General features: G+C 43.3%; 2 protein-coding genes and 1 long non-coding RNA gene across 12 annotated transcripts in view; 2 read left to right on the top strand and 1 right to left on the bottom strand.

Annotated features, from left to right (window-relative positions):
* aass (aminoadipate-semialdehyde synthase) overlaps positions 1 to 6186 on the top strand; it is a 28259-nt gene extending 22073 nt beyond the window's left edge. For all 4 annotated transcript variants that reach the window (XM_034288328.1, XM_034288327.1, XM_010884210.4 and 1 more), the window contains 11 exons: positions 663 to 784; positions 948 to 1077; positions 1199 to 1309; positions 2063 to 2171; positions 2709 to 2849; positions 2989 to 3156; positions 3273 to 3368; positions 3448 to 3563; positions 3805 to 3893; positions 4042 to 4218; positions 4364 to 6186. In XM_034288328.1, coding sequence (XP_034144219.1) covers positions 663 to 784; positions 948 to 1077; positions 1199 to 1309; positions 2063 to 2171; positions 2709 to 2849; positions 2989 to 3156; positions 3273 to 3368; positions 3448 to 3563; positions 3805 to 3893; positions 4042 to 4218; positions 4364 to 4482 — 1378 coding nt within the window. In that variant the 3' untranslated portion in view covers positions 4483 to 6186. The remainder of the gene's footprint in view (positions 1 to 662; positions 785 to 947; positions 1078 to 1198; positions 1310 to 2062; positions 2172 to 2708; positions 2850 to 2988; positions 3157 to 3272; positions 3369 to 3447; positions 3564 to 3804; positions 3894 to 4041; positions 4219 to 4363) is intronic.
* A 1726-nt stretch (positions 6187 to 7912) lies between these two features.
* The window catches only part of ptprz1a (protein tyrosine phosphatase receptor type Z1a), a 74264-nt gene continuing 54255 nt past the window's right edge, over positions 7913 to 27921 (bottom strand). For 2 of the 6 annotated variants that reach the window (XM_010884214.3, XM_010884215.3), the window contains 18 exons: positions 27106 to 27244; positions 25591 to 25679; positions 24966 to 25051; positions 24273 to 24293; positions 24002 to 24098; positions 23756 to 23829; positions 23523 to 23657; positions 23257 to 23391; positions 22884 to 23047; positions 22428 to 22563; positions 22114 to 22260; positions 21422 to 21515; positions 18213 to 18289; positions 17622 to 17768; positions 17288 to 17440; positions 16446 to 16588; positions 12571 to 12706; positions 7914 to 12462 (listed from right to left, as the gene is read on the bottom strand). In XM_010884214.3, the coding sequence (XP_010882516.2) occupies positions 12319 to 12462; positions 12571 to 12706; positions 16446 to 16588; positions 17288 to 17440; positions 17622 to 17768; positions 18213 to 18289; positions 21422 to 21515; positions 22114 to 22260; positions 22428 to 22563; positions 22884 to 23047; positions 23257 to 23391; positions 23523 to 23657; positions 23756 to 23829; positions 24002 to 24098; positions 24273 to 24293; positions 24966 to 25051; positions 25591 to 25679; positions 27106 to 27244 (2117 nt within the window). In that variant the 3' untranslated portion in view covers positions 7914 to 12318. Of the gene's footprint in view, positions 12463 to 12570; positions 12707 to 16445; positions 16589 to 17287; positions 17441 to 17621; positions 17769 to 17812; positions 18128 to 18186; positions 18290 to 21421; positions 21516 to 22113; positions 22261 to 22427; positions 22564 to 22883; positions 23048 to 23256; positions 23392 to 23522; positions 23658 to 23755; positions 23830 to 24001; positions 24099 to 24272; positions 24294 to 24965; positions 25052 to 25590; positions 25680 to 27105; positions 27245 to 27921 lie in introns of those variants that run through there. The other 4 variants (XM_010884211.3, XM_010884212.3, XM_029115144.2 and 1 more) reach the window with 4 other exon arrangements.
* On the top strand, positions 18995 to 22149 carry LOC105018621. 2 transcript variants are annotated; one of them, XR_004574800.1, is made up of 5 exons: positions 18995 to 19121; positions 20060 to 20201; positions 21198 to 21318; positions 21503 to 21619; positions 21728 to 22149. It is a non-coding gene; the product is annotated as an uncharacterized LOC105018621 (long non-coding RNA). The 2 variants fall into 2 exon arrangements; XR_002195643.2 differs by lacking the exon at positions 18995 to 19121 and having other exon boundaries at positions 19813 to 20201; positions 21728 to 22147.

Here is a 27921-nt window from a genome sequence, read left to right as displayed (position 1 = left end):
TGGCGCACGCGTACAGTGCCACATCCAATTAGGCTGGGGCTGTTGATTGGATAACTCCCCAGGGACCTGGTGGGGGAGCCGGTGTTGGAGGGGATTTTGTGTAAACTGATGATCGGGTAGGTTCCAGGGGTGGGTTTGGATGTGATGTGAGAGGCCGCCATGCAGGACTTTAGTTTATGTTTTGCCTGGTATTGGAATTACCCTGTTTTAATTTAAACCACATCAGGTTTAATCTCTGGTTAAATCTGATTATGTTAATACATTAATGAGTAAGTTGAAGATTACATTTTTCAAACATTCATCTGTTTGAATCCCATTCATTTAATTGAATCCAATTCATTGGATTGAATCCCATTCATTTTATTGAATCTTATTTTATTTTTTTTATTTATTTAATGCACATCTTTGTGGTGCATCAGCAGTTTTTTTTCCCCCACTGAAACTGTGAATCCACTCTGTGAATCCACCCTTTAAGGTTTTGCCGCCCACATTGATTGGTAAATGCTCATTTCTTAGGTATTTAAAACTGGGTGCATTTATTAAATACATTTTATTTCCCATTACCAATCTTTGCTTGGAACTTTTTATAATTCAGGGCAAGATTGCTTGTCATTCAGGTATAGGTATTGTTTTGTACTCATTCTGTATAACCTAACCTTTAGTGAGCAAGCCAAGATAATGAAGAAGGCTGGAATGAAGAGAGTGCTGCTGCTGGGCTCCGGTTACGTGTCGGGCCCTGTCATTGAGTACCTTACCCGGGACCCAGGGACTCAAGTCACTGTTGGTAAGGCTCCGAAATGAAAATGCTTCATTCTACCTTCCACTTTATAGATTTATTACTTATTGACTTTTATAACTGGGTGCCTCAGGGCTCTACCCTTGGAATATTTTGTTTTAAAATGTCACTTAAATCAGATAGCGGTTGTCTATGTCACCTTGTGTTTTAGCGTCCGTGTTGTTGACCCAGGCAGAGGAATTAGCAGGGAAGTACCCCAATACTATTCCTGTCATGTTGGATGTCACCAGTCAGGAGGGTCACCTGGAGTCCCTTGTCAAGGACCATGACCTAGTCATTAGGTACTTCCTTACACACACACACACACACACACACACACACACACACACACAGTATTGTATGGACACAACGGATTAAGTGGTGAATGTGTGTCATTGTCACCTGTGCTGTTTGCGTTCTCAGTATGCTGCCATACAGCTATCACCCTGTGATCGCCAAGCAATGCATCAACCAGAAGGTGAACCTTATTACTGCCAGCTATCTGAGTCCAGAGATGAAGGACCTCCAGCAGCGGTAGGAGAACACTGTTTTAAAGAGGTCAACCAAGACACAACTCTTTTGGTTGAGAATGGCATGTGCAGCATTGTTATTAGTCGCTAAAGTAGATTCTTGTTAAAAAGGAGATTTGTTCATGGCATCAGGAACGTCCTGAACTAAAGTTTGTAAGATTTCCCTGTCATGCCACTAACCCTGCTTGGCTACACCTAGTTCGTGGCAACACGTTTCAAAAGGGGATTTTTGTAAATGGATCAACCGATCCAGTAAAATCAATACATATTTTTACCTTTTTTGGGGGGATTATATTTCTTGTTTTTGCTAGAACTGAACTAAGCATTTGCTTTATTTGAAGGAAAGGGATTGTTTCCTGTCAATTGTTTTTGTTATTTAGCATATTTTATGTGTGTTTGTAGCAGTACATTTTATACACAATTAAGGAATAGACACCCACCAGTGCACTGAACCAGTTGTTAATCTTAGTCAAACCCGCATTGTCATTTTCCACAAAAGCAATGTTTCCATGTTTAAATGAACCCATAGGCTCACAGTCATAGAAAAGGGCAATGCCCTACTTCAACCAGGGCAACGTCGCTTATGAGTTTAACACTTTTCAGTCAGAATGGACATAAAGACACTGCATAAACATCACTACAGCTGGTTTGAGCAAATCCTAGCCTTAATTGCCTGACTTGGCATTAGCAGGGATGGAGTTCTGTTAAAGTGATGGCGCCAGTGGGACCGAGCCTGTTTGTCTTTGTTCCCTTCCAGTGCTGAGCAGGCTGGCATCACCATAGTCAATGAGATGGGCCTGGACCCTGGCATCGACCACATGCTAGCTATGGAATGCATCGACCAAGCCAAGGCGGACGGCTGCACTGTGAGCAAAATGTGTGACTGAGAAGATTGTGAAAGGATCTTTAAGTGGGAGTGGTTTGTGAGGAAGTGCTTGTGTGGCCTGTACATGTACAGGATTCTGTGTTTGTGGTGTGACTCATAACGTAATGCGTAATGATTCATAGAGCGTATGCCGAAGGGATGAGTGGCATCTTGATGGTTTCCTTGGCAGCTGTAATGATTGCTAACACAGCAGATTGAAACGGCATGTGTCTTCGATTTGTTCATTTTTCCCTTAACTCGACGCGAAGAGGAACTGACTGTACTGTCGCGTGGGAGAAATGGACAATGCGTTTCACTGGTCAATGCACAGAATGTTGTGTTTATGTGGATGTGGGCAGTTCCACTGTAGGAACATGCACATTTTGTAAAGGAATAACACAAAAGAAAACTCTGCATTAAGATTAAAAGATGTAAATTGGCTGTTAGTCTAATAATGTAGTAGCTGGCGATTATGAGTCCACTAACATGGAACTGCACATATCCAAGTGGTTTTAAATGTGTTATTATGTGTCTTTAGATTGAGTCATACAGTTCATACTGTGGTGGCCTCCCTGCGCCGGAGTGCTCAGACAATCCTCTGCGCTACAAGTTCAGCTGGAGTCCATATGGTGTCCTTCTCAATACCATTAGCCCTGCAGTCTTCCTCAAAAACAACAAGGTACAGCATTCAAATACTAACAATAATTTCAGCTTCATGTGTAATCCTGAATCTTAAAGTAAACCATCACAAGAGAAATGCATGCAAACTGACCTTTGGTTAGTGGTTCGGAGTAACGTCGTTCTCACTTTTTCTGTAGGTCATAAGCATTCCAGCAGGGGGCACTCTGATGGAGTCTACGACTCCCATGAACTTCCTGCCTGGCTTCAACCTGGAGGGCTTCCCCAACCGCGACAGCACCAAATACGCTGAGGAATACGGCATCGAGACGGCTCACACGCTAATCAGAGGAACACTCCGATTCAGTGTACTGCCATTGACCTCTATTGCAATGTGTTTTAAATGGGTTGGGGCATGGAGCTTGCAACAAGGGCATCTGTCTGATTCCATTGTCAGTTGTTGATTCTGAGTCTTGTCTCCCAGGGTTTCTCCAAGGCCATGAGTGGCTTCGTAAAGCTGGGTCTGATAAACACTGACTCTTGCCCAATGCTGAAGGAAACCTCCGCTCCCGTCTCCTGGGTAAGAATGACACTGATGAACAGGTTCGTTATAAGCTTGTGCATTTTTAATGGTTCCTCACCTTTTTCCTGTGCAACAGAAAGAGCTCCTGTGTAAACAGATAGGCCTGCCCCCGTCGACGTCGGACGAGGCTTTCGAGAAAGCCGTCTATGAGCACATCGGCCAAGATGACTTCAGGATGGAGACGCTCAAATGGTTTGAACTGCCATGTCCTAACCAGATGCTCAAATGCAGTTCAGAAATGTCAACACGCTATATAAATTGCACAATGTGCCACTGCAAGCATGGGTTTGAACCCGGCCCGTTGTGCTTTCAGCTCTCTTTCCAACCATTCTATGAAATAAAACATACAAAAGACAAAGAAAAGCTTTCATAACAGATACTTTGCCATTATATCTATATTTAGCTGTGTTTCTTTTTCATTCCGTGTGTCCAGGTTTGGGATGCTTAGTAATGAGGCTGTTCCCCAAGCAGAATCGATTCTAGGTTCTTTGACGAAGCACCTGGAGACCTGCCTCTCCTTTGGTATGTATATGTGTGTATATATATATATATATATATACCCTGTATTCTTCCATCTGTCACTTTGGTTGTACAGAAATTGACAATATCATTAAATCCATAGTTGAACTCTCCTTCTGGGCCCCTCTGTGTTCTGAATCCTGTCTGTCAGATAAAGGGGAGCGGGACATGATCATCATGAGGAACGACGTTGGCATGCGCCATTCAACAGGCGAACTGGAAACCAAGCACATCAGCCTGGTCGTCTATGGAGAACCCAACGGCTTCTCTGCCATGGCCAAGACAGTGGGGTACCCCGCTGCCATCGCCGCTCGTATGGTCCTGGATGGTCAGTATGTTCGCTGTTAGCCTCGAGTTGTTATTGGCTTTGTCGTGTCTTGAGTGGTCACGTAGACATCACTGACTCATGATATATACTTATTCAACCTAAAGGAGTATGCCAGTTTGCTGAACGGTGACTTTAATATCTGCAGGAGAAATCACTAAGAAGGGACTGGTGTTGCCGATGACCAGGGACATCTACAGACCGGTTCTGAAGAGACTTAAGGAGGAAGGCCTACATTTCAGCTCAAAAAGCACCATCCAAGAGTAGGAACTGATTGAGTCATCCACTGCATCTCGATAGTGCCTAATGATTTCCTTTACTGCAGATAAAAACAACAAAACACATTCTTATGTTTAGTTCTTTTAATTGGCGATAAAGGAAAGGAAACGAATTTGAACTGAGAAATAGTCAACAGGTTACCCCGAAATGTGATTGACTGAATGGAAATATTGCCAGTCAGTGGCAGTGTATCTAGATGGAGAGAAACTGGGTGGGTGTCTGTCAAAGGTCAGAAGTTACTTTCTCCGTTCATCTCCTTTCCTTCATCTGTCTTGTCTCATTTGAGCAAATGTCAGTCGTCTTGCTTCCCTACTCTGTTGTTTCTGTTTCTTGACTCGGAGACCGATAAGTGGTGCATTGTTGGCGGAGGAACTGTAGGCATTTGTTAGCAGGCATATGGAACACCATCCTCTGCTCTTAGAAAGCCTTTTGAAATCTGCCACACTTCCTTTGAATTAGCCTACATTCTTTCAAAGAAAAGCATGAACATGTTTAAAGACAATATGCTACATAGTGTTTTATCTGTAAAATGTCTCACAAAACAAACTCAATGATTTGATCGGTTCACCCAATGTAAACAATTTGTGGAAAAATACTATTTTCATTTAATTAACATTTTCTTTAATGTTTACTCTCACTGATTACTGGTGAGGAGAGAGGACAAAGGAGTCAAGCAAATCTAGAAGACCTGGTTGGAAATGACAGTTTTGTGGAAACCCTTAGGACAGGAGACAAGTGGAAGGTACTTCTCAGACCTTTTAAGAGGCACTCTGACTTCCCGATTGTTTGACCGGTGTTTCCTTAAATGACTGCCTGACAGGGAAACCAATCTATTGTTTTTTTATTTCAACATGTTGCAAATAGAACAGTTCCTTTCTAGTTAAATGGTTTCTGAGCACTTTTGTTCTGAAAATTCTTAACCAGAAGAGTCATAAAACATGCTTTAACATATAGCCATCCTCTAGTCTGAGCATACCTGCTGAGCCAATGGGTACTTTCTTTCCTTAACCATAACATATTCGTTGTGTCGGTCAGTTGTTGCTCAGTTCTGCTGGTCTTTACTTATTCAAATGGTGAACTGATTGGTGAGAAGTTGAGATTGAACAATGTATCTGTCATAGACCACTGCCATGTATTACTGTAGCCTACACTGGACTGCTTTAGTAACTCACCAACAACAATCTTTTTTTTTTTTTGCTTGATAAAATGCACCAGCATTTATCCATTATCCTACAGTACCAACCACCACCCCAGAACCTACCATGTTTGGGTAATAGATTGGAACTGACATACTGTATACTGTATGTGTACAATTCTAAACAGTGTGCAGATATATTTTAAGAGCAAAACCTAATGCATTTTTCAATCTTATTTAATGATACCAGAAGAAATTACTTGAAACACAATTCTTTGAGCCAAATGACTATATTTGTTTTATTAATTGGACACTAAATGGGCTGCAGCGGGACAAAATGTTCCCACTTTATTACCCTGACAGAATGTAAGATTGAGATGTCTACTTATTCTCTAGCAAATAACTAACAGTTCTAACGTACAGTAACTACTCAGAGATTACAATATGGCAGAGTATATTGTGGTTTCCTGAAAGACCGTCATTTGTATTTCATTGAAAAATTGAAAGGGAAGTGTCTTTGAGTGGCATTGTGAATAAATTGTTTGAATGATGAGTCATTGGTTCCTTTTCAGCTTTGGTCTGTTTTCAGCTTTTACATCCTTGCATTTCAAAATTTTCAAGGGTTCATAAGTAATATTTCTTTGAAAATATGTGGTAATACTTCAGTAAACAGAACATACTCTCAAGGATTTTAATCAAATTTCATCAATGATTGCTGGTAATATACGTTCCCTTACACATTTTGTGTTATAGACTTTATGTATAATAAATTGTTGTTATAAATCTACACACAATACCCAGTAATGACAAGGCAGAATTTTGTATTTAAATATTTGTGCAAATTGATCCAAAAATGTCACAACGGTTCAGAAGTTTGGGATCACTTAGACAGGTCCTTGTTTCCCTTGAAAACATACATGAAAGGAGTTTGAATAGGAAATATAGTAACTGACAAGCTAAGAAATGTTTTTTTTTTATTGAAATAATAATTGTCCTTCAAATTTTGCTATGATCAAAGAATCCTCCATTTGCAGCAATTACAGCCTTGCAGACCATTGACGTTCTAGTTGTCAATTTGTTGAGGCTTCCCACAAATTGGATTGACTTGATGTACCAAGTCAAGCTGCTCCCACAACAGCTCAATAAACTAGAGATCCGCTGACTGATGGCCAATGTTATAGACAGAATACCTGCTGACTGCTTCTTCCCTGAATAGTTCTTGCATAGTTTGGAATTGTGTTTTTAGGTCATTGTCCTGTTTAAGGAGGAAATTGGCTCCAATCAAGCATGGCCCAAAGAGTATGGCATGGTGTTGCAAAATGAAGTGAAAACCTTCCTTCTTCAAGATCCCTTTTACCCTGTACAAATCACCCACTTTACCACCACCAAAGCACCCCCAGGCCATCACATTGCCTCCACCGTGTTTGACAGATGGCGTCAAGCACTCCCCCAGCATATTTTAATTTGTTCTGCGTCTCACAAATATTTTTGTGATCCGAACACCTCAGATTTCTGTCCATAACACTTTTTTCCTATCTTCCTCTGCCCAGTGTCTGTGTTCTTTGGTCCATCTTTAATCTTTTCTTTTTATTGGCCAGTGTGAGATATGTTTTTTTCTTTGTGACTCTGCCAAAAATGCCAGGATCCCGAAGTCGCCTCCTCACTGTTGACATTAAGACTGGTGTTTTGAGATTACTATTTAATGAGGACCTGTGAGGTGTCTGTTTTCAAACTAGACCCTGCTCAGTTGTGCACCAGGGCCTCATACACCTCTTTCTATTCTGTTTAGAGACAGTTTGTGCTGTTCTGTGAATGGCGTAGTACACTGCATTGTATGAGATCATCAGTTTCTCTGCAGTTTCTTGCATGGAATAGCCTTCATTTCTCTGAACAAGAATAGACTGTCGAGTTTCAGAAGAAAGTTCTTATTTCTGGCCATTTTGTGCCAGTAATCGTACACACATCGTGCTGATGTTTCAGATACTCAACTGGTCTAAAGAAGGCCAGTTTTATTGCTTCTTTAATCAACACAAACGTTTTAGCTAAAGGGATTTGGAATGATGAATTTGCCTTGTAAAATGATAAACTTGGATTAGCAAACAAAAGGTCCCATAGACACAGAGGACTGATGGTTGTTGATAATGGTCTGCTGTTCACCTAGGTAGATATTCAATAAGAAATCTGCCGTTTCCAGCTACAATAGTCGTTTACAACATAAACAGCATGTACACTGCATTTCTGATAAATTGTATATTATTTTAATGGACAATTGTTTTTATTTTCTTTAAAAACCAATTTCAAACATTTCAAAGTGACCCCAACTTTGTTTACAGTAGTGTACATACAGTCAACTCAAGAGATATTTGCACCGTTCATGAAATTGTGCAGAAAATAAGCAATGCAAACAATCTTGAACTCAATCATAAAGGAGAGCTATATACTTTAATTTGATCAGGTTTTCTTCAAGGACCACTTTGGGGGAAGGATGAACCGTGCAAAATACAGCCAGTTCCTGCAGTAGAGTAAGCATTCCCATAGCACGATGCTCCCCCCATCATGCTTTACCATTGGGATGGTATTAGCTGGGTGATGACTGGTACTTTGTTTTTGCCAGACGTGGAGCTTGGCACTGAAATCGTACGATTTTGGTCTAATCAGACTTTTGAATCTTTTTTTTGTTTTGTTCTCAAAGTCCTGCAGGCGAAATGTCATATGCCTTTTACTAAGGACTGGGTTCTGTCTAGCCACTCTACCACAAAGGCCTAATTGATGAAGTGCTGCAGAAATGGTTGTCTTTCTGGTAGGTTATAGTGTCTCTGCAGAGAAACTGATGCTCTGTTAGTGGCCAATTGGCTTCTTGGTCATCTCCCTGACCAAGGCCATTCTTGCTCAGTTCCTTAGTTTTGCAGTTCGGCCAGCTCAAGGAAGGGTCTTGATGGGTATTCCCAAGAGCCCACTTTGTTCTTGGGAACTCGTCAATACTTTAACGATTTTCTTTAAAATGTTTCTCAATAAATTATTTCTCTATTTTTTTATTGATCATTATAGGATATTTTGTGTAGATTAACGTCAAAAAATGGTGTATTAAATGTGTATTAAAAGTACATTATGTATCTAAATTGCTTACCGTTACGAAATTGTTAGGTCATTATCTAAATTGAGAACATTTATTTAACTGGACATGAGCTATGGTTCCAGCAAAGCACAAATTACCAATTAGCTATGCTTTTGATTTCATTACCCAGATGTCTCAGAAATCAGCTACCATCAAATATTTTTATGTAAATATATATATATATACACACACACGCACGCACGCACGCACGCACACACACACACACACACACACACAGTGTTAAAAATAATTCATTGTTTCATTGAGTTATCTTACTACAGTTTCTTTGAAAAAACAATCAGCTTTTCCTTCTACTCAATTTGGGCCCGGCCATGCAAACTAGGCCACCAAGCCATGGATAATTGGGCATGTAATTATTAGAAGTCAAAAATGCAAATTAAGGTATGGATACAGCCGCTGGTCAAGACGGTGTCTGGACACTTGACCTATTTTCCTCTAAAAGGCGCATTTCTTTTGGAGTCTTAGACGGGATTAGAACATGAAAATCAATTGAAATATCCAATTCTCCAAAAGGATTATACCATAACTCCATAGAGTCGCATCTCAGTCTCTGTGAATCCATAATCCACTGTCTGCGTTGCTCCCGTTTCTTCAAGACACTGTCTCTGCTCACATATTGTTTCTTAACTATGTCTTATCATGGGCCTGCCGAAAGGTCAATCTATCATAGCAAATCTTCGATTACGCCCCACCAATCATATTTGGGGGAAAGAGGGAGGAGATTTGTTTGGGGGGGCTCATGATTGAGCTAAACCATGAGGAAGTTCATGTGGCAGTTATTGAAGTGTCTTTTTAACAACCACTTTCTTTTATGACTTGCACAGCAACTAGACAGACGGTGAATACTTTCAAGAAATCAATAAACACCAAGGCAACAGTAAATGTCTTCCTTCATGAATGATACACCTCCCTATTGGGCCAATCAGGGTAATTTCTTAAATGCCATATTTCTTTAACAGAGGCATCTAAGTTTGTGTTAGCAATATTCAGATTCTCAGGATGTGTGCCAATTTGTTCACATTGAATTAAATGAAAAGAAATAAACATTTGCCTATTCTATGGCCACCATGTGGTGAATTTGTTTTCTGCAGATGTGGTACCAGAGGAGTAGCGTTTTAAATATTTCTAACATAATAAATAATGTCAGATCTTACTGAGGCAAATGTGTTCTTTGTGGGGAGGCAGATCTTTAAAAAAAATTTTATGACTTCAGGTCAATGGGGTGAAGGGACTGATAGTGCTAAGTTAGCATTCTTAAATGCTTGAAATATCGTCAACTCAACAGTAATAGGTAAATGCCAGATCACTATGTTAAGACATATACAAGTCGCACTGAGATTCAGTTTTATGGTGCCAGCGGTCTCTGACATTGAGTGTGACAAACTTATGGAGGACGATCTACAGAACCCTTCCAGATTTAATTTTGTGGGACCATAAAAACTATCTAGTTGAAAGGCCAGTTTACATTTTAGTGGGGATTTATTTTTATCTGTTCAAGAAACGTTCAATAGCCTTTACATATGAAGTCCAACACATTTTTACTCATTAATATATTTGCTTCTATTGTAATGCATTTCCCTTGAGGGATTATATATTTACATTATTTTTGAGGACAGCTCAAAACCTGGTTGATTAAGGCTTAGCCTAGCTGCCTTACCAGGAAATGATAATGCGTTATTTCCAATATGCTTACTAATCTAATACGATGGGGTCAGATGGACTGTGTTAAGAGGCAATAATAACACTATATTCACAATGCACCTGACCTGAGGGCATAATGCCACGCCTCAGGCTAAAAAGCGCTAGCATCCAGGTCAATCTGAAATTACAAACATTATGGATAATGTGTATAAACTGTTCCATGTAGTTTGTAATTTAATTTTAGTAACTTTAAGAAATAAGTCACTGTTCATCAGCCATTGAAATGCTCAGTCTGAACGTGGGTGTGAGGATACAAAATATTTATGCTCACATACCTGATAGTGTAGGATGATGCCCACCCCTTACCTGAATTAAAGCTTTAGAGAGACCATGTGTAAAACTATTACTGTAATACCAGCATAAATCACCAGAACACATCTGCAGGGAATATTTTAACTTGGAAATATTTTTCTTCTACATTGAAACTTGGTTGCCAGTCCGTCTATCATCTGGCTCTGACGTGTATTATCCCCAACACCCTAAAGCCACTCATCTTTCATGTGGACAAGCTACTATTCTCATCCAATTCGATGAAGGAAGGGGAGGAGGGGAGACAGGTGTCATTGTTTAAAATGTAGTCTTGTAAATACAAGTTTCTTAAACCATTCATTCACAAGATGAGCAGCTATTTAAAAGATATAATAGTTATATGGAGAAAATATTTATGATTTTTTTGTAATCCCTAAATAATAGGCAATTATTTAAAAGAATTGTGTCGGTTTGGAACACTACTGAACATTTGTCGGCATGATAATCAGCAATGTTGTCCAAATGTCTATGGAATAAATGAGTGGACATGTGTCCTGAACAGTCAACAAGGCATTTGAGCACAACTAGGGGAGTTCTTGCATCCCCAGGAGTCCTGGCTTGGCATAATTTGGACATTTAAGCCTATTACTCCGGTGAATTTATTTTCCCCAACTTCTACCCCAAAAAGCCATTTTTGCATTTTTGTTTCATTTTGACCATGTATTTTGGAACTATAAGATATATAGAAACATTGTTTTTACTGCACTAGACCTTTAATATACAGTGCACCCAATAGATTTAGATTGATCATTTTAGTAAAATACATGGACAGACCACTGCAAAAACTCCTTCCTTGGATTTTTTTGTTTAATCCTATGTCTAACCATTCAGCAATGCTTCATGTAGAGCTAATAAGTTTCAGTACCCCATGCTTCATAGTCTGTTACAAAATACGGAACATGGTAATATTAAAACATTAAAAAAATGCTTTGACTAAGTTATTATTACAATGCAGCCATACATTAAAAGGTTACAAAAAAGCTAAAAAAACTGTAGTAAAATATAAAAATCTAAAAGTATAAATAGAATTTTGGTCCATTTACTTGGTAGCTATAATATTATTTACATATTAGATTTATTATTCCATGGCATTATGCATTTTAGACTTCACAAGGTCACCGTTACTAAGAACAAAATAGTATTTACATAGTCTAAACTAAAAAAATCAGCAGAAGAATGCTTAGATTCAACAAGAAATTTGGTAGCAAAATGTGGTTTAAAGTAATGTTTAACAATTCCCTCTCCCCTTTTTTGCTTTACTCCCAATAAATACAAAATTTTAAGAAAACAGTTAGTTAAGCAAATAATGGCAGTGTTGACAAAATATCTGAAAGTTAGACTACAATTGCTTGAAAGCTGTTAGAAGATGAATATACAAAGGCACACATTACAAGTTCATACAGTATCATCTGCAGTGGTCAGAAACTGCAGTTTAAAGTACTGAAGAGTCAAAAAAAAGGGTAAAAAAGCAAAACTGAAAAACAGAGGAGTGCGAAAACCGTTGAGAGTCCATTCTTGTCAAGTTAGAACCCCCGTTGCCATGTTACACCAGGGACTCGTAGAGCTCGGCCGTGCTGGCTTGGTCACCTGGGACCGTTCCGTTGTTGTCTGAGGACTGCAGTGTCTTCTCATCATCCCGTGTGCCCACTAAGCTCAGCATGGCTTTGTACAGAAACTGATACTGCTCCTGATTTAGAGAGAAATAGAGAAACTAGACTGTTGAAGGGATAATTCTTTGACACAAAATAGCCACTGTACGGCAGTCACGTATGGTTGGTGCTAACGACTGACTTACAATATCAGTGAAGATTCCTGGCCGCATAAGGTTTGTCATTTTGGCCACCTGGTACACGTCCACAGAGCCCTCCGCTTCTAGTTGGTGCACTAGAGTTGTCAGGGAGCAGAAGGTTCCTGCAGTAACGCCACCATCCCTGCAAAGTCGGATACACGTGGTGAAGTGGCGTGTAAGTGGCGTGTAAGTGTGGTTGACAGAGGACTGAACTCCAGGTTGTCTAAATATGCCTGAATCAGTGCAGCGTTTTCCGATCCAACAAATTCATAGAAATGTGGACATGTTATCCTCTCAGGGAGCATAAAAGGTCTGGGAGTGGATCAACTTGAATGTGTTAACCAAAACAGAAGAGAGGGGGAAAAAGGTGATTTGAGATGGCTCAGGTTAGATAAGATGCCTTGAGTGCCAGGTGGTTTGGAATTTGAGACTTTTCCGTTTGTTCTAGGAGCTGATATGACCTTATTTCACAGATACATGGACAAACAGTACCCCTCCAAGAACTGCCACCTTAACGTGGTGGAGGGGTTTGAGTACCCGAGTGACCCTAGGAGCTATGTTGTCTGGGGCTATATGCCCCTGGTAGGGTCTCCCAAGGCAAACAGGTCTTAGGCGACGGGTCAGACTAAGAGCGGTTCAAAACCCCTTAATGAAGAATAAAATTTTGAGTACCGTGACGTCGCCCGGTATGGCGCAGCCGGGGCCCCACCCCGGAGCCAGGCCCGGGGTTGGGGCTCGAATGCGAGCGCCTGGTGGCCGGGCCTTCCCCCATGGGGCCCGGCCGGGCTCAGCCCGAACGGGTGACGTGGGGCCGCCCTCCCGTGGGCTCACCACCCACAGGAGGGACCATAAGGGGCCGGTGCAAAGAGGATCGGGCGGCAGTCGAAGGCAGGGGCCTAGACAACCCGATCTCTGGACACAGAAACTGGCTCTAGGGACGTGGAATGTCACCTCGCTGGCGGGGAAGGAGCCTGAGTTAGTGCGTGAGGTTGAGAGGTTCCGATTAGAGGTAGTCGGGATCACCTCTACGCACGGCTTGGGCTCTGGAACCACACTCCTTGAGAGAGGATGGACTCTTCACCACTCTGGAGTTGCCCATGGTGAGAGGCGGCGGGCTGGTGTGGGTTTGCTCATAGCTCCCCAGCTCTGCCGCCATGTGTTGGAGTTTACCCCGGTGAACGAGAGGGTCGTTTCCCTGCGCCTACGGGTCGGGGATAGGTCTCTCACTGTTGTTTGTGCCTACGGGCCGAACCGCAGTGCAGAGTACCCGACCTTCTTGGAGTCTCTGGGAGGGGTGCTGGAAAGTGCTCCGACTGGGGACTCTATTGTTCTACTGGGGGACTTCAACGCCCACGTGGGCAACGACAGTGACACCTGGAGGGGCGTGATTGGGAGGAACGGCCCCCCTGATCTGAACCCGAGTGGTGTTCAGTTATTGGACTTCTGTGCTAGTCACAGTTTGTCCATAACGAACACCATGTTCAAGCATAAGGGTGTCCATCAGTGCACGTGGCACCAGGACACCCTAGGCCGCAGGTCGATGATCGACTTTGTTGTCGTCTCATCTGACCTGCGGCCGTATGTCTTGGACACTCGGGTGAAGAGAGGGGCGGAGCTGTCAACTGATCACCACCTGGTGGTGAGTTGGATCCGATGGTGGGGGAGGAAGCTGGACAGACTCGGCAGGCCCAAGCGTACTGTAAGGGTCTGCTGGGAACGTCTGGCCGAGTCTCCTGTCAGAGAGATCTTTAACTCCCACCTCCGGCAGAGCTTCGACTGGATCCCGAGGGAGGTTGGAGATATTGAGTCCGAGTGGACCATGTTCTCCACCGCCATTGTCGAAGCGGCCGCTCGGAGCTGTGGCCGTAAGGTCTCCGGTGCCTGTCGAGGCGGCAATCCCCGAACCCGGTGGTGGACACCGGAAGTAAGGGATGCCGTCAAGCTGAAGAAGGAGTCCTATCAGGCCTGGTTGGCTTGTGGGACTCCTGAGGCAGCTGACGGGTACCGACAGGCCAAGCGGGCTGCAGCCCGGGTGGTTGTGGAGGCAAAAACTCGGGCCTGGGAGGAGTTCGGTGAGGCCATGGAGAAGGACTATCGGCTGGCCTCGAAGAGATTCTGGCAAACCATCCGGCGCCTCAGGAGAGGGAAACAGTGCCCTACCAACGCTGTTTACAGTAGAGGTGGGCAGCTGTTGACCTCAACTGAGGATGTCGTCGGGCGGTGGAAGGAGTACTTCGAGGATCTCCTCAATCCCGCTGACATGTCTTCCATTGAGGAAGCAGAGGATGAGGGCTCAGTGGTGGACTCGTCCATCACCCGGGCTGAAGTCACAGAGGTGGTCAAGAAACTCCTCGGTGGCAAGGCACCGGGGGTGGATGAGATCCGCCCTGAGTACCTCAAGTCTCTGGATGTTGTGGGGCTGTCTTGGTTGACACGCCTGTGCAACATCGCGTGGCGGTCGGGGACAGTGCCTCTGGGATGGCAGACCGGGGTGGTGGTCCCTCTTTTTAAGAAGGGGGACCGGAGGGTGTGTTCCAACTATAGGGGGATCACACTTCTCAGCCTCCCCGGGAAAGTCTATGCCAGGGTTCTGGAGAGGAGAATACGGCCGATAGTAGAACCTCGGATTCAGGAGGAACAGTGTGGTTTTCGTCCGGGCCGTGGAACACTGGACCAGCTCTATACCCTCTACGGGGTGTTGGAGGGTTCATGGGAGTTTGCCCAACCAATCCACATGTGTTTTGTGGATTTGGAGAAGGCATTCGACTGTGTCCCTCGCGGCATCTTGTGGAGGGTGCTTGGGGAATATGGGGTCCTGGGTCCTTTGCTAAGGGCTGTCAGGTCCCTATACAACCGAAGCAGGAGCTTGGTCCGCATTGCCGGCAGTAAGTCAGACTTGTTCCCAGTGCATGTTGGACTCCGGCAGGGCTGCCCTTTGTCACCGGTTCTGTTTGTAATTTTTATGGACAGAATTTCTAGGCGCAGCCAGGGGCCGGAGGGTGTCAGGTTTGGGGACCACACGATTTCGTCTCTGCTCTTTGCAGATGATGTTGTCGTGTTGGCCCCTTCTAACCAGGACCTTCAGCATGCACTGGGACGGTTTGCAGCCGAGTGTGAAGCGGTGGGGATGAAAATCAGTACCTCCAAATCCGAGGCCATGGTCCTCAGTCGGAAAAGGGTGGCTTGCCCACTTCAGGTTGGTGGAGAGTGCCTGCCTCAAGTGGAGGAGTTTAAGTATCTAGGGGTCTTGTTCACGAGTGAGGGAAGGATGGAACGGGAGATTGACAGACGGATCGGTGCAGCTTCTGCAGTAATGCAGTCGATGTATCGGTCTGTCGTGGTGAAGAAAGAGCTGAGCCGCAAGGCGAAGCTCTCGATTTACCAGTCAATCTACGTTCCTACTCTCACCTATGGTCATGAGCTTTGGGTCATGACCGAAAGGACAAGATCCCGGATACAGGCGGCCGAAATGAGTTTTCTCCGCAGGGTGGCTGGGCGATCCCTTAGAGATAGGGTGAGAAGCTCGGTCACCCGGGAGGAGCTCAGAGTAGAGCCGTTGCTCCTCCACATCGAGAGGGGTCAGCTGAGGTGGCTTGGGCATCTTTTTCGGATGCCTCCGGAACGCCTTCCTGGGAAGGTGTTCCGGTCCCATCCCACCGGGAGGAGACCCCGGGGAAGACCTAGGACACGCTGGAGGGACTATGTCTCCCGGCTGGCCTGGGAACGCCTCGGTGTCCCCCCGGAAGAGCTAGAGGAAGTGTCTGGGGAGAGGGAAGTCTGGGCATCCCTGCTTAGACTGCTGCCCCCGCGACCCGGCCCCGGATAAGCGGTAGAAGATGGATGGATGGATGGAACAGTGCATGAATAGAGTGACGTCTTACTGGTCGTGGACCACCATGGGGCCCTCTTTGGAGGAGCTCTCCTCCTTCAACAGGGTGAGCAGCTCAAAGGTGCTGCTGATGGGGCTGTCTGGGTTGGGCCAGCGCGGTGCCCGGTAGTGCCTCACCTCCAGAACGTAGTCATCCTGGACCAAAAGAGGACAATCAGACATGGAGAGACAAAGAGGCCTTCCTTGTACCTGGTTTTCACGTTTGTAATTTGTCCTGTCTTGTCCACATTCTGATCGTGCTCACATTTTCAGGCAGGTGTGGGAAAAGGGTGTTCAGATTTGATGAGGGTAAACAGACAAGATCAGAACAATATAGAGGATGAAATACACATGGTAGAACCAGGTATAAACAGCTTTTGAGAAACAGTGGTGTGTCTGTATGTGTGTGTATGTGTGTGTGTTCCTGTGCGTGTGTGCTGAAAGTGGTCCAGTGATTGGTGGTGCAGATGGTCAAATACAAACTGTGTGAAAAACAACAGCTGTGCTCTCCTGAGGCGTGGGTAATGTGTATTGAATCCAATTTCTACTCTTTTCACTGGCCATTTGATTTCACCATGGGATGAAATGAGCAGAACAACATAGAATAATAATTTCCTTGCTGCTATTATTCCTTCTGTAAAGCAATAAACAGTAGTGTAACAGTTGTTTGACCACACAGTGATCACATCTGCACTTGCAACTGGTCAATAGCTACTGGGCTTTCCTATAAGGCAGATCCTTTTTGGCTAAACTCACAGTGTGTGGCAGAATCTGCCTTTCCTGTAATTCATGTACTGCAGTGTGTTTTAAGTGGCTCATCACACTAGTGAGATGATCTCCTTCAGCTGATCTCACCTGTGTAGCCTCCAGGACATAGTCCTGTACTATCAGCATGTCCTCGTTGGCCAGACACACATGGTTCTCGCTCTGCAGGGTCACCGTGAACGCGTTGCAGCTGATTGGCTGCTCCTTAAGGGGCCAGTAGATAAACGGCTCTTCCGCCTCTGCCTGAGAACACAGGGAAGATGTGGTTTCAGGACTTCTACTTCAACTCCGCCAACGGATTCTGTTGCAAATTTGCCGCCGTTCATCAGCCAGTAGGAATCTTTTGGAGGCGGTGAAGTATCGCTTGCCTCTGAAATGTGCAGTGTTGAAAGGGTGTATAGTAAATACAGGACAGTTTACACACCAGGCTTGGGGTTCCTGGAGTTCCCAGCGTTCCCGGCAGTGTGACAATGACCTGAGCGTTGTGATCCCAGATCATCCTCCAGAAGTCTTTCACCGTGCCCACCAAGGGGTTTTGGGACACAATGAACTCATTGTTGTGCCGGTACCCCTGCCGAACACAATCGATGACGGAACAGTGTTAATGTCCTTTACCTGTCTGTCTGTGTCTCACACTCTTCTATATGGTCTGGTTGGTTACTTACTGTGATGTATGATGTCTGTCACTATTTTATATGGTCTGGTTGGTTACTTACTGTGATGTATGATGTCTGTCACTATTTTATATGGTCTGGTTGGTTACTTACTGTGATGTATGATGTCTGTCTGCCTGTCTGTCACTATTTTATATGGTCTGGTTGGTTACTTACTGTGATGTATGATGCCTGTCTGTCTGTCTGTCTTTCACTATTTTATATGGTCTGGTTGGTTACTTACTGTGATGTATGATGTCTGTCTGTCTGTCACTATTTTATATGGTCTTGTTGGTTACTTACTGTGATGTATGATGTCTGTCTGTCTGTCACTATTTTATATGGTCTGGTTGGTTACTTACTGTGATGTATGATGCATTAATGTAGTCTGATGTCGTTTCTCCCGCCGCCGTGGACAGACACACCCGTGACTTTTCAACTGGGAATAAATATTGTTAGACTTTCCACCACAGAATGCAAAGTTGTAGAATATTATTAACAATAATAGTAATTCACTTAACTGCAACAATCTCAATTAACTAGGGATGCACCAATACCACTATTTCCATTGTAGTAACCGATACTGAGTACTGCACTTTGAGTATCTGCATATGCCAAGTACCAATCCAATACTGACATTTTTATTTGTTCAGGTGCTTGACAAATGATGGCCAAAATAATTTTACATGACTGGATTGTATGTCATACCTATGTCAATCGTTTTATTAACAACTTTCTCAATATTTAAGATTATGGAACTTACATAATTTTAACAACATCCAATATTATTAAAATATGTTAAAATACACAACGAGATAGAGAAAGGCATTTGTGGAAATTCTATAACAATGTAGAATGGGGAAGTGGATTTGTATTGGACAAATAAGTTACTGCAGTTAATTTGGTTAAAATCATAATATTCCATGTGAATTCGCTCGTTGGACTTGTCCTGCAATCACAACTTGATCAAGTGGCACTAGAATGAGGAGTTACACTGTATCCCACAGGTGTCGAACCGGTTCCACAAAGGGCCGAGTGTCTGCAGGTTTTTGGTTTTTCCTATAAATTGGTTCCTAGTTCATACCTACACAACCAGGTGAGGGTAGAAACTAACCAATCAGTGACCTAATTAACCAATCAAGTACAAGGAGAGAGCAAAAACCTGCAGACACACGGCCCTCCGTGGAACCGGTTTGACACCTCTGCTGTATCCTATCTGGCTAATCGATTGACAATGAAAATAGAAGGAAAGGCTGTACGACATCTAATAGGTAGGCTGTATATTTAGCAATTAATCTGAAAGTATTTGGAGATTAGAAATCGCGCAGTTAAAAGTTATTTTTAAAAAGCCTGGTATTAACTAGCTCACGTTAGCTAGCATCTGCCAACGTAAGCCAACTTCGTTAATGTTAGCCAATTTAACTAGCGTTAGCCAACTTAGCTAGCGTTAGCTAGCAATCCTAAACCTCTACTTTCCCCCCTTGAAACACTTGCTTGGTAAAATTTGCAACCACTAATTTTACTAGATGCTGTTTCAATTGAGGTAATTCCAGACTGCGGACAAAATTGTGGTTTTCGAGTTCAGTAGACATAGTCCGCATGTTTCCGATCTGCCCATCAAGACAGTAATAACAACTGCTATTGTTATTACTGTCTGTTTCGTGTTATCTGCTCATTACATACACTGGCAGTCGCTTATAGCCGATCCCATATTTTTGGCATATAGGCTGTAGGAAAAATGTCCGATGCCAGTATCGGATCGGTGCAGCCCAACAATTAACATCCTGACATAACATGAGCTCGTTAGAGGTATTTGCAGCAAAACGAACAGTAAATGTGTGCCTCATGTTATTCTCTCAACTTTTATGAACTGTTAAAGTCTAGGGGTATTTTTGCAAAATGTCTATTGGAAAATATCCAGAAAACTCATGGCTACAAAACAGAGCCTTTTAACGCACCTTGGCTGCCACCCCTTGATGAGACATACCAGCCCGGGAGTCAGGGGGAAGAAAAAATATCTCCAAAACATCTTCCCGTCATCCTTTGTGTAGCAAAGGATTGTCAATCCCAATCGCCACCTCAATTGTCAGGAGTGGCTGCTATAATATAATCTTAATTTTAATGAACAGTATTATATTTTTTCTACTTTCCTTGTTAATCTATATGGTAAACCTTTCCAATATCTTTGAGTTCCCTCTTCCCATAAAAGGGTTGAGTCCCGGAGTCCACCTGCACCTGTTACCATGCAGCTCCCCCTCCCTTCCGTGAGAACACCCGACGTCAGTCCATGTTAAGATACTCTTAGCAACTGAGCAGTCAGGATCGCACTAGCCTAGCAGTAATGGAATAAGGTACTGCTGCACATTTTTACTAAATATACGATACAAAATGTAATCTTGTAAATTAATCTTGCGGGTCTACTAGCTAATGTAATACAATTGTCAATATTATTGGTAAAGTTCGCAAGCTAACAAATTTGCAGATGAAGTAGCTTGCCATCATTGCCATGTAATGCTTGTCCTGATAGCTAGCAAAGGGGCATTGAACAATGTGGTAGCTTGCTTTGGATAATTAAATGGTTATTTTAATCTGAAGAAAGTTATGGTTTATCTATAATAATTCTAAATTAGACAACTCTGGGCATCTATATAACCTCAACAAAATGTGATGTGTGGTCATGTGATTAACAGTTGTATTTTAAATTAGTTAGTATATTAAATTGCTATGCTAACCTCCGTAGCCTATATTTAGTGTTTGTGTATTTTTTCAAGCAATATAAAGCATTCAATTTCAGGATTAATTAATTTATGCTTCTACACTTCGCAGAATAATATAAACAATGTGTCCAAGTAAAATACTGCATCTTTTCGCTCAATTTGTAAGTTGCATATATAATACTTAGGGAACTGCCAACACACAGAGGTTTTGCACACTCGAAAGACTCGTACCAAACTTGTAGCGTAGAACAGGGGTATTCAAATCTGACCCTCGAAGCCAGTTCCACTCAATTTTTTCATTGCAACCCTGTAGTCTGGGACTTACTTAAGACACCAGGTGGGTCCAATTAATGATGAGAATACCCCTGGTGTCGAACATGCATGATATTTATGAGCAAGACATTAAACTGTCCATTTTCAGTAGCTGGATTTGTATAAATAAAGTAGACGTAACTAACGATAGAATGATAAGCCACCTTTGAATTTCAACTTGCCACCCTTCTGCCACCCCATGTAAAATGTCCTAGAAACGCCACTGGAAGGGAAGAGTGTGATGCTGTACCATGCCCAGTGGTTTGAGTTTATTTGTAATCTTCCCTCTGACATATCTGTTGATAAAATGCCCTACAGGGCCCAGAACTCCGGTATTGTGTATGTTCCCTGTGTCTCTCCCCGATACACAAGCGACTGCTTTGACTGGAGGCTTCAAAAATCTAACGGGCTACTCTGATCACGTTAACTCCCTACTTAGGTAAGCTATCTACGGTCCAGGTGGGTTCTGTTTTAAGATGAAGAGGAGAGGCAGTTTCAGTGCTGTACTCATTCATGTAGAAACAAACTGGTCTAGAACTCACCGGGTATTAACGATGAGTTTCTGTTCTTGTCTCTGTTGCACTCCTTCTGGGCTGTCGTGTGGTCACATGTCCTGGCATTAGACTGGGATATCAGCTGGAAATTAATTGGAAACAATAAATAGACTGATTGACGGTTGGGATTGGAATTTATTCCACAGAGGTTGTACCTGCTCTTTTCAGAGTACAAACAAAGAAAAAGTAGGTGAAACCTGTCTGAACATAATCCATAGTTTTACAGACTTTAATCTCTGGCCTGATACTGGAGTAAAATTTAAAAAATTTACTTCACAATTATACCCTCTCCAGGTGTTTCAGGAGAGTTGACGTGTCATCTAAGCCCACACCTCGCCAACCCATCCTGCTTCTTATTACACTGCCAGCTCAGCCAGAATGGATTTCCATGGAGGAGAGTGCATGCATTATTTCGCCAACAACCACAACAAAGCTTGTATGCGCCCAACCCAGCAAAAGGAGCTGCTAGAGCGTGCTCTCAGCCTGAGAAATTGGTATGGCACAACCAGAAATCCAACTTCAGCTTGCAATGATGCATCTTTAGAACCAGTGAGTTAGATCACTGCACCACCCTAGGAGTCCTCTACTGGTGTTTACACAGAACGTTTACCTGTTCTGAATGCTGCAGTAAGTGCAGACACTTGCACTATAACTTGTTATGAGCTGTTAAAAGTGTCTACCTTAAACTGTTCCTCCAGCCGCGTCCTGCTGGAGGGCCTGGGGGTCAGGAGGTCGTTTACGTAGCTGTGGATGTTGCTGGAGGGCACCTCTGTCTCCTTACTCAATATGGCCTCCACTAGGACGTCTTGGATAAACACATACTGCTCCTGAATGTCAGGGAAAAGAACACACAATGTAAACTTTACACACACACAGTGTTCTGGTCGGGCAAAAGGACAACTGATCTAACTGTAGTGGATCCACTGTTTTCTTGCCGGCATCTGAATGCTCCTATGGAAAAGTACAAACCCCGCCCACCTGGCTGATGTCTCACCTCTGTCTGAACAAGGTAGTTCCTCTGTGTGCGGATGTGTTTGAGGAAGCCCATGATGTTGACTGTGCCCTCTTCTTTGATCTGCTTCAGCATGCTATCCAACACTATGTAGGTGCCAGTTCGCCCCACGCCCGCACTGGAATCACCCAAAAACAAGTATAAAATGAAGTCGTGTTCAAGAGCCTGTTGTTTTTAAACGAGTATAGCTGGACAAAGGAAGGGCCTCTGAATGCATATCATGGTGTTTTGATTACACTTTTTGCTAATCATTTTCCATGTTGACCTTTCCATTTGGAGTAAGGGAAAGTGGTACTGAATGGATCACGTATTAAGGATCAATGTACTTAATTTAAATGTACTTTCTACATAGAGGATGAGCCAATTATTGTTGTCTGCATTCGCATGTAATGTCAATTTGACATATTCTATACATTCTACATAAGTATGGCGTGTTACCTGCAGTGGACTACGACGGGTCCCATTTCATCTGTCCTGGCTTTGGAGGATTTCTGGACAAAGGTGAGCACAGGGAGGGTGTAGTCGGGCACGCCCATGTCCGGCCACTGGGTGTAGTGGTACTGGGTCACAGTGCGCTCGTTAATGCGCCCCTTCAGGGAACCCTGGAGTTGGCAGGAGGAAACAGGAAGTGAAATTCACACAAAAAAATCTGTTGTTCTGTAAAAAATACAATGAAGGAGCACTGAATGGTTTGGATGGGACATGCAACTATGGTAGAAAATATGCAAGGAAGCAGAGGTGAAATTAGTTTGGAATTGTGACTGAGGAAGAGATGGGATTGGCTGTGGTGCTAAATTCTTTGACCTCTGACCTTTTTGACCTTCATGTTCCTGAGAGTAAAGATTCTCTGGGTGTAGTGGGCCAGAACATTCCTGCTCTTCATGGTCACTAGGAAACCGCCATACTCTTCCTGGTTCTCCACGGGCCAGTACTGGTCACACTTCCTCTGAGAGATGCAGCAGTAACATTTCACGATTGGCGTAAATAAACTAGAGCCAGTCACATATACATGCACCATCAAAATACCATTCAAACCAGTTATCACTAAGCGTGTGCGTAGTGGCCGCAGTCCCTCACCCGTCCTTTCTCCACCAGATTAGTGATCATGATGATCACACCCACGTTCTGCTCCCACACCATCCTCCAGAAGTCCTCTGTGCTGGATTTCAGAGGGCCCTGGGCTGCTATATAGGCCTTGGACTTGTTGAATCCCTGTTCATGGAAGGTAGGAAGGGGTAGAGACATGGTGAATGACTGATTAGCTACAGTGCTAACGTCGGACTTTGTTTTGCAGTGACGGGAATGCTTACGTCAACATAGTTTGCATTAATGTAATCTCCGCTCTTCCCATCCTGGATTGAGAGTCGTACTCGACTGTGATCATCTTAAAGAAAGAAAAATGTAATTCAAGAACAAACGGTCAGCTCCATAGATACTGACAACCTTGGTAAAGTGCAAAAAAGGCTACATTCTACAAATACTGTGCTATGTATTGCAAGCTAAAAAAACAGTATGACGGACCCAGCTGTGTGTTTAAAGGTGTGTGTTTGACCTACAAGCCAGGATATTGATGTAGCGGTTCTTGTTCTTGTTGTCTGGATGGTTTGAGCTGTCTGTCGTAATACCCAGGTCAACCGTGCACGCCTGCACCTCCTGTAAAACCCACAAGACCTTTCTCAGTCTGCACCTAAAGTCGCCTCCCATACGCAGCCAAACCAAAGCGATTCACAATGCAAAAAAAATACATTAATGTGGGCAGCTAGAAATGTGACAAGGATCAAGACAACAACAAACAAATATGACATCAAATAGGGAGATAGAACTCACCTCGTAGCACTCTTTCAATATCTAATGGGGGGGAGTGAGAATGCAAAAAGCACAGCGATGAAATTTCATGGCACACAGTGAGCAAAAAAGTGCAAACAAATAAGTAAAATGGTTTACGGGCAAATCTCAACTCAAAGACACTCTTCATGCGATTAACAGGGCTTCTAAGCGGCTTATAAATTCAGTCCATGTACCATGCTAATGTCCTTAACGTTGACTTACAAACTTATGTTTGTGTTATTGCCAAATTATTACATTACGTACAGGCATTGATAACATACCAAGCTTGATGTATGGTAAATAAATGGTAAATATTTGGTTGACCAGGCTTAATATTGGTCCAGATAACTGACCAAATAACTGCATACAGTGAAGAATATGATATTTGTAAGTCTTGGTGGTAAGGTTATAGACATGTCAGATGAATCTGGGGCTGGAACATACAATAGCATGTAACATGAGACCGAGAGAAAGAGTTCAATTAACCGTTAAAGTCCAAAGCACCCTACAAGTCTGCATGCAAACCTTAAAATAATGACAGCCACAACATCGCAAACAACAGTTTCGAAATAGACTCATACATAAAAGCTCAATGAAATACGGACAGCTGTATGATTACAACATGTTACAAAGTCATACTATTTGTTCGTGAGTTAACTAATGAAGGAAAGGGTTAGGAATGTGACAGCGCACCTCAAACTCCCTGGAGAATGCATTGGTTTCATGGAGCTTCGTCACATGTTCGACAAACTGCTTCACTGGTAGGGCTTCATGTTCATCTAAAGGCAGACAGCAAAGTTTATGATGTCATCAACAGAAGTCCTTAATCGGAAGAAAAGTTTGGAACTTCTTCATCTGGCAAAAGCAGATGTTGAGGGAGGTAGTGTTAGTGGAAGGTTTGATCAAGATGCAAGGACAGACAGATGGAAGGGACATCTGTCCGCATGGATCTGTGCTTGTTAACACTTACCTTATGCCAAATTGTACTTCTACTCTGAATGTGTCATATCCTCAAGTTCTACTTGATTCTAGGGCTCAGAATTGCCAAGGACCTAACAATTATTATTTATTAGCTAGTTAAAGTTAATGTTACCAACATTTTGCTGTGTGTTTTGGTGGTAAATGAGGTCCACTAATGTTGGCTCACCATTAAAAAATTCAACAAACAAGATGGAGAAAGTATTGCAGAGATTTGGCAAAAGAACATCTGACTTGTTTTAGCCAAATTTATCTTAGAGTATCCAGTACCAAAGCCTGCCCCCATTCTATAAATATAACAACGTTTTGTTTGTGTGTGTGTTTGTCTCAGGATGGATACCTGTAGCTGTCATATGTATTGGTGAAACCGATATGACCCTTGGGGACAAGTTGTCTTCTATGTAGAAATGGGCAGTCTGGAAACACCTTCTATTGAAACAAATACAAGTTAAACCAGGTTAAAACAAAATTAAAACAAAAAAATGAAGGTTTTGCCAGTTTCTTCTGTTGGCCTATTGCCATTGCTAATATAGTATTTGTAAAAATGTAGTGCTTTTTTTCTCCATTACTTGTAATCAAAATATGGTCTCTGTATGTGTTGTTCTCATTTGGGGGAAAATGTGCATTAGAAATTGATAAAAACAACACTGTTGGTGTTCAGAATCGAATAAACAAACAACAACTGTAGATATATATAAAAAAAAGAGAGATAAGAAAGGCATAAACTGCTTTTGTTGTGGTGTTTTTGAAGATACAAAGTCAACCACAGATGTTTAGAGAACACATGGTAATCCATCCACAACACGGAAAAAAAGATGTTCCTCCTAATCCCCGACAGGTTTTTAACAGGATCCCCAGGACATGTCTTTCTGATGAACCTGTGTTCAACTACCCAAAAATGGACATCTCTTCGTGGATTACTCTGGACGACAAAACCGGCAAAGAGATGTCCCAGATAGATAACATGTGTGCGTTTCTAAAGGACGTGCTCACTTTGCTAACTCCAGTCGCACCAGCGTGGTGGGGTGGCCAAATGAGCACCATGTCACGGGGAGGTACAAGGACACGCCACCAAGGGGATTACGGCAATCCCACTCGCGTTACACGGCGCCGACATGATGCCTTCATGTTGGACATAATGAGGCACATGGCCTTCACCCTCGCCACTACTGCACCTCTACAGAGAGGGGTACGTCTATCCATTTTAATCCCTCGGCAGCACCAAGATTATGGCAGGCTTAACGTAACAGAAATACAAAAACAGGGCAGAGAACATGAACAATATGTCACATCTCCAGCCCAGTGGACCAGGTAGTCTAGGGACGGTTTACATTTCATCGAGTCTCATTTATCGAATAGCACTTATCGAAGTAGGCAATTTCACTGTGCGACCAGCCAATTTGCCGGCAAACTCGGAACTAGTATGCGTCCATAATCTCACAGTACAGGCAACGGTCTACACCTGCGATTTACCCAACTCGTGTCGAAACGCCTCAATCTACCCGAACAAATGATGTCTAACGCCTCAATCTATCCAAACACACAACGTGAAAATACCAGGCCGTAGAGGAGATTGGGACCGTGTCAGAGGAGATTAGGCCTCCCAGTGAGAAACACAAGCCCCTTCCGTCACCCCCAAGCTTGGCTCCTCCCTTGCCCCCTGATGTCTGGCGCAGTGACCTGACCCTCCAGGCGGTGTCAGATGAATAACAACATAAAGGAATCAGTCCCGCTGCAGTTCTACACAGTCGGAAAATACAAACGAGGTGTGGGGTCAGTGTTTTCTCAGTAGTCGTCCTAATCATTCTGGATCCCGTCCTCTCCATGGATATAATCCTTCTCCTCCTGGTCTTACCTCCAGTAGATGAGGATGCCCACCAGAATGACGAGTCCCACGAAGGTGAGGGTGGAGACCACTGCCAGAGGGACCACTGCCCTCCTCTCCCTCTCCCTGGCCAGACCCACCCTGGACTCGTGGCTGCTGTTACTGGCCTCTGTTGGGGGGGGGGGATCACAGATGAGGAGAGAGCTATTTTCCATGACTGAGACAAGCGTCAGCACTCCCACAACAGTTAATTCACTCGTTCGATCACAACTGACTCACGAACACGTCGCTGGCAAATCGACAGGCACACATTCATCAACATCCAATACTAGAGATCACACTGAGCAGTTTGGCGTAAACAGGACACCAATTCGCATATGCAAGAGGTCAGGAGATTTCAGATGAGACCACAGTTGGAAGTCACATGGAACTACTCTGGCATTTAAACCCCATGTGTTACTGTTTGAAAACCAACGTAGGGAGAGTCATGTTGATGAGGAAGATCTGTGCTATGAAAGAATGGTCAGATCACCCTTTGTGTTCAAATGCATAGAATAATTCAGCGCTCCACGAACTACGTCACCTTTTCACTTCAATGTAAAACGCTACTGTAGACCCCGGCTTTGACACCTTTATACCCATTCAGCTGGAAAATATGAACCTCTGGCAACTTCTTTTACTCATAGAAAATGGTGAAAATGATAAAGATGAAGGGGAATGCTTTCACAAAGTTAACATGCACTAAAGGTTAGTTAATGTCTTAAGGCTCAAAGCCTGAAGGACACAATGGCCTAAATCGATGGGACTCTCAATACAGCAAAGGTCTAAGGCGTATGTATGAGCAGA

Source organism: Esox lucius, chromosome 19 (genome assembly GCF_011004845.1).
Source record: "Esox lucius isolate fEsoLuc1 chromosome 19, fEsoLuc1.pri, whole genome shotgun sequence".
Taxonomy (NCBI): domain Eukaryota; kingdom Metazoa; phylum Chordata; class Actinopteri; order Esociformes; family Esocidae; genus Esox; species Esox lucius.
Note: the sequence above shows the minus strand (reverse complement) of the source record. Positions and strands in the feature narration are given on the sequence as shown.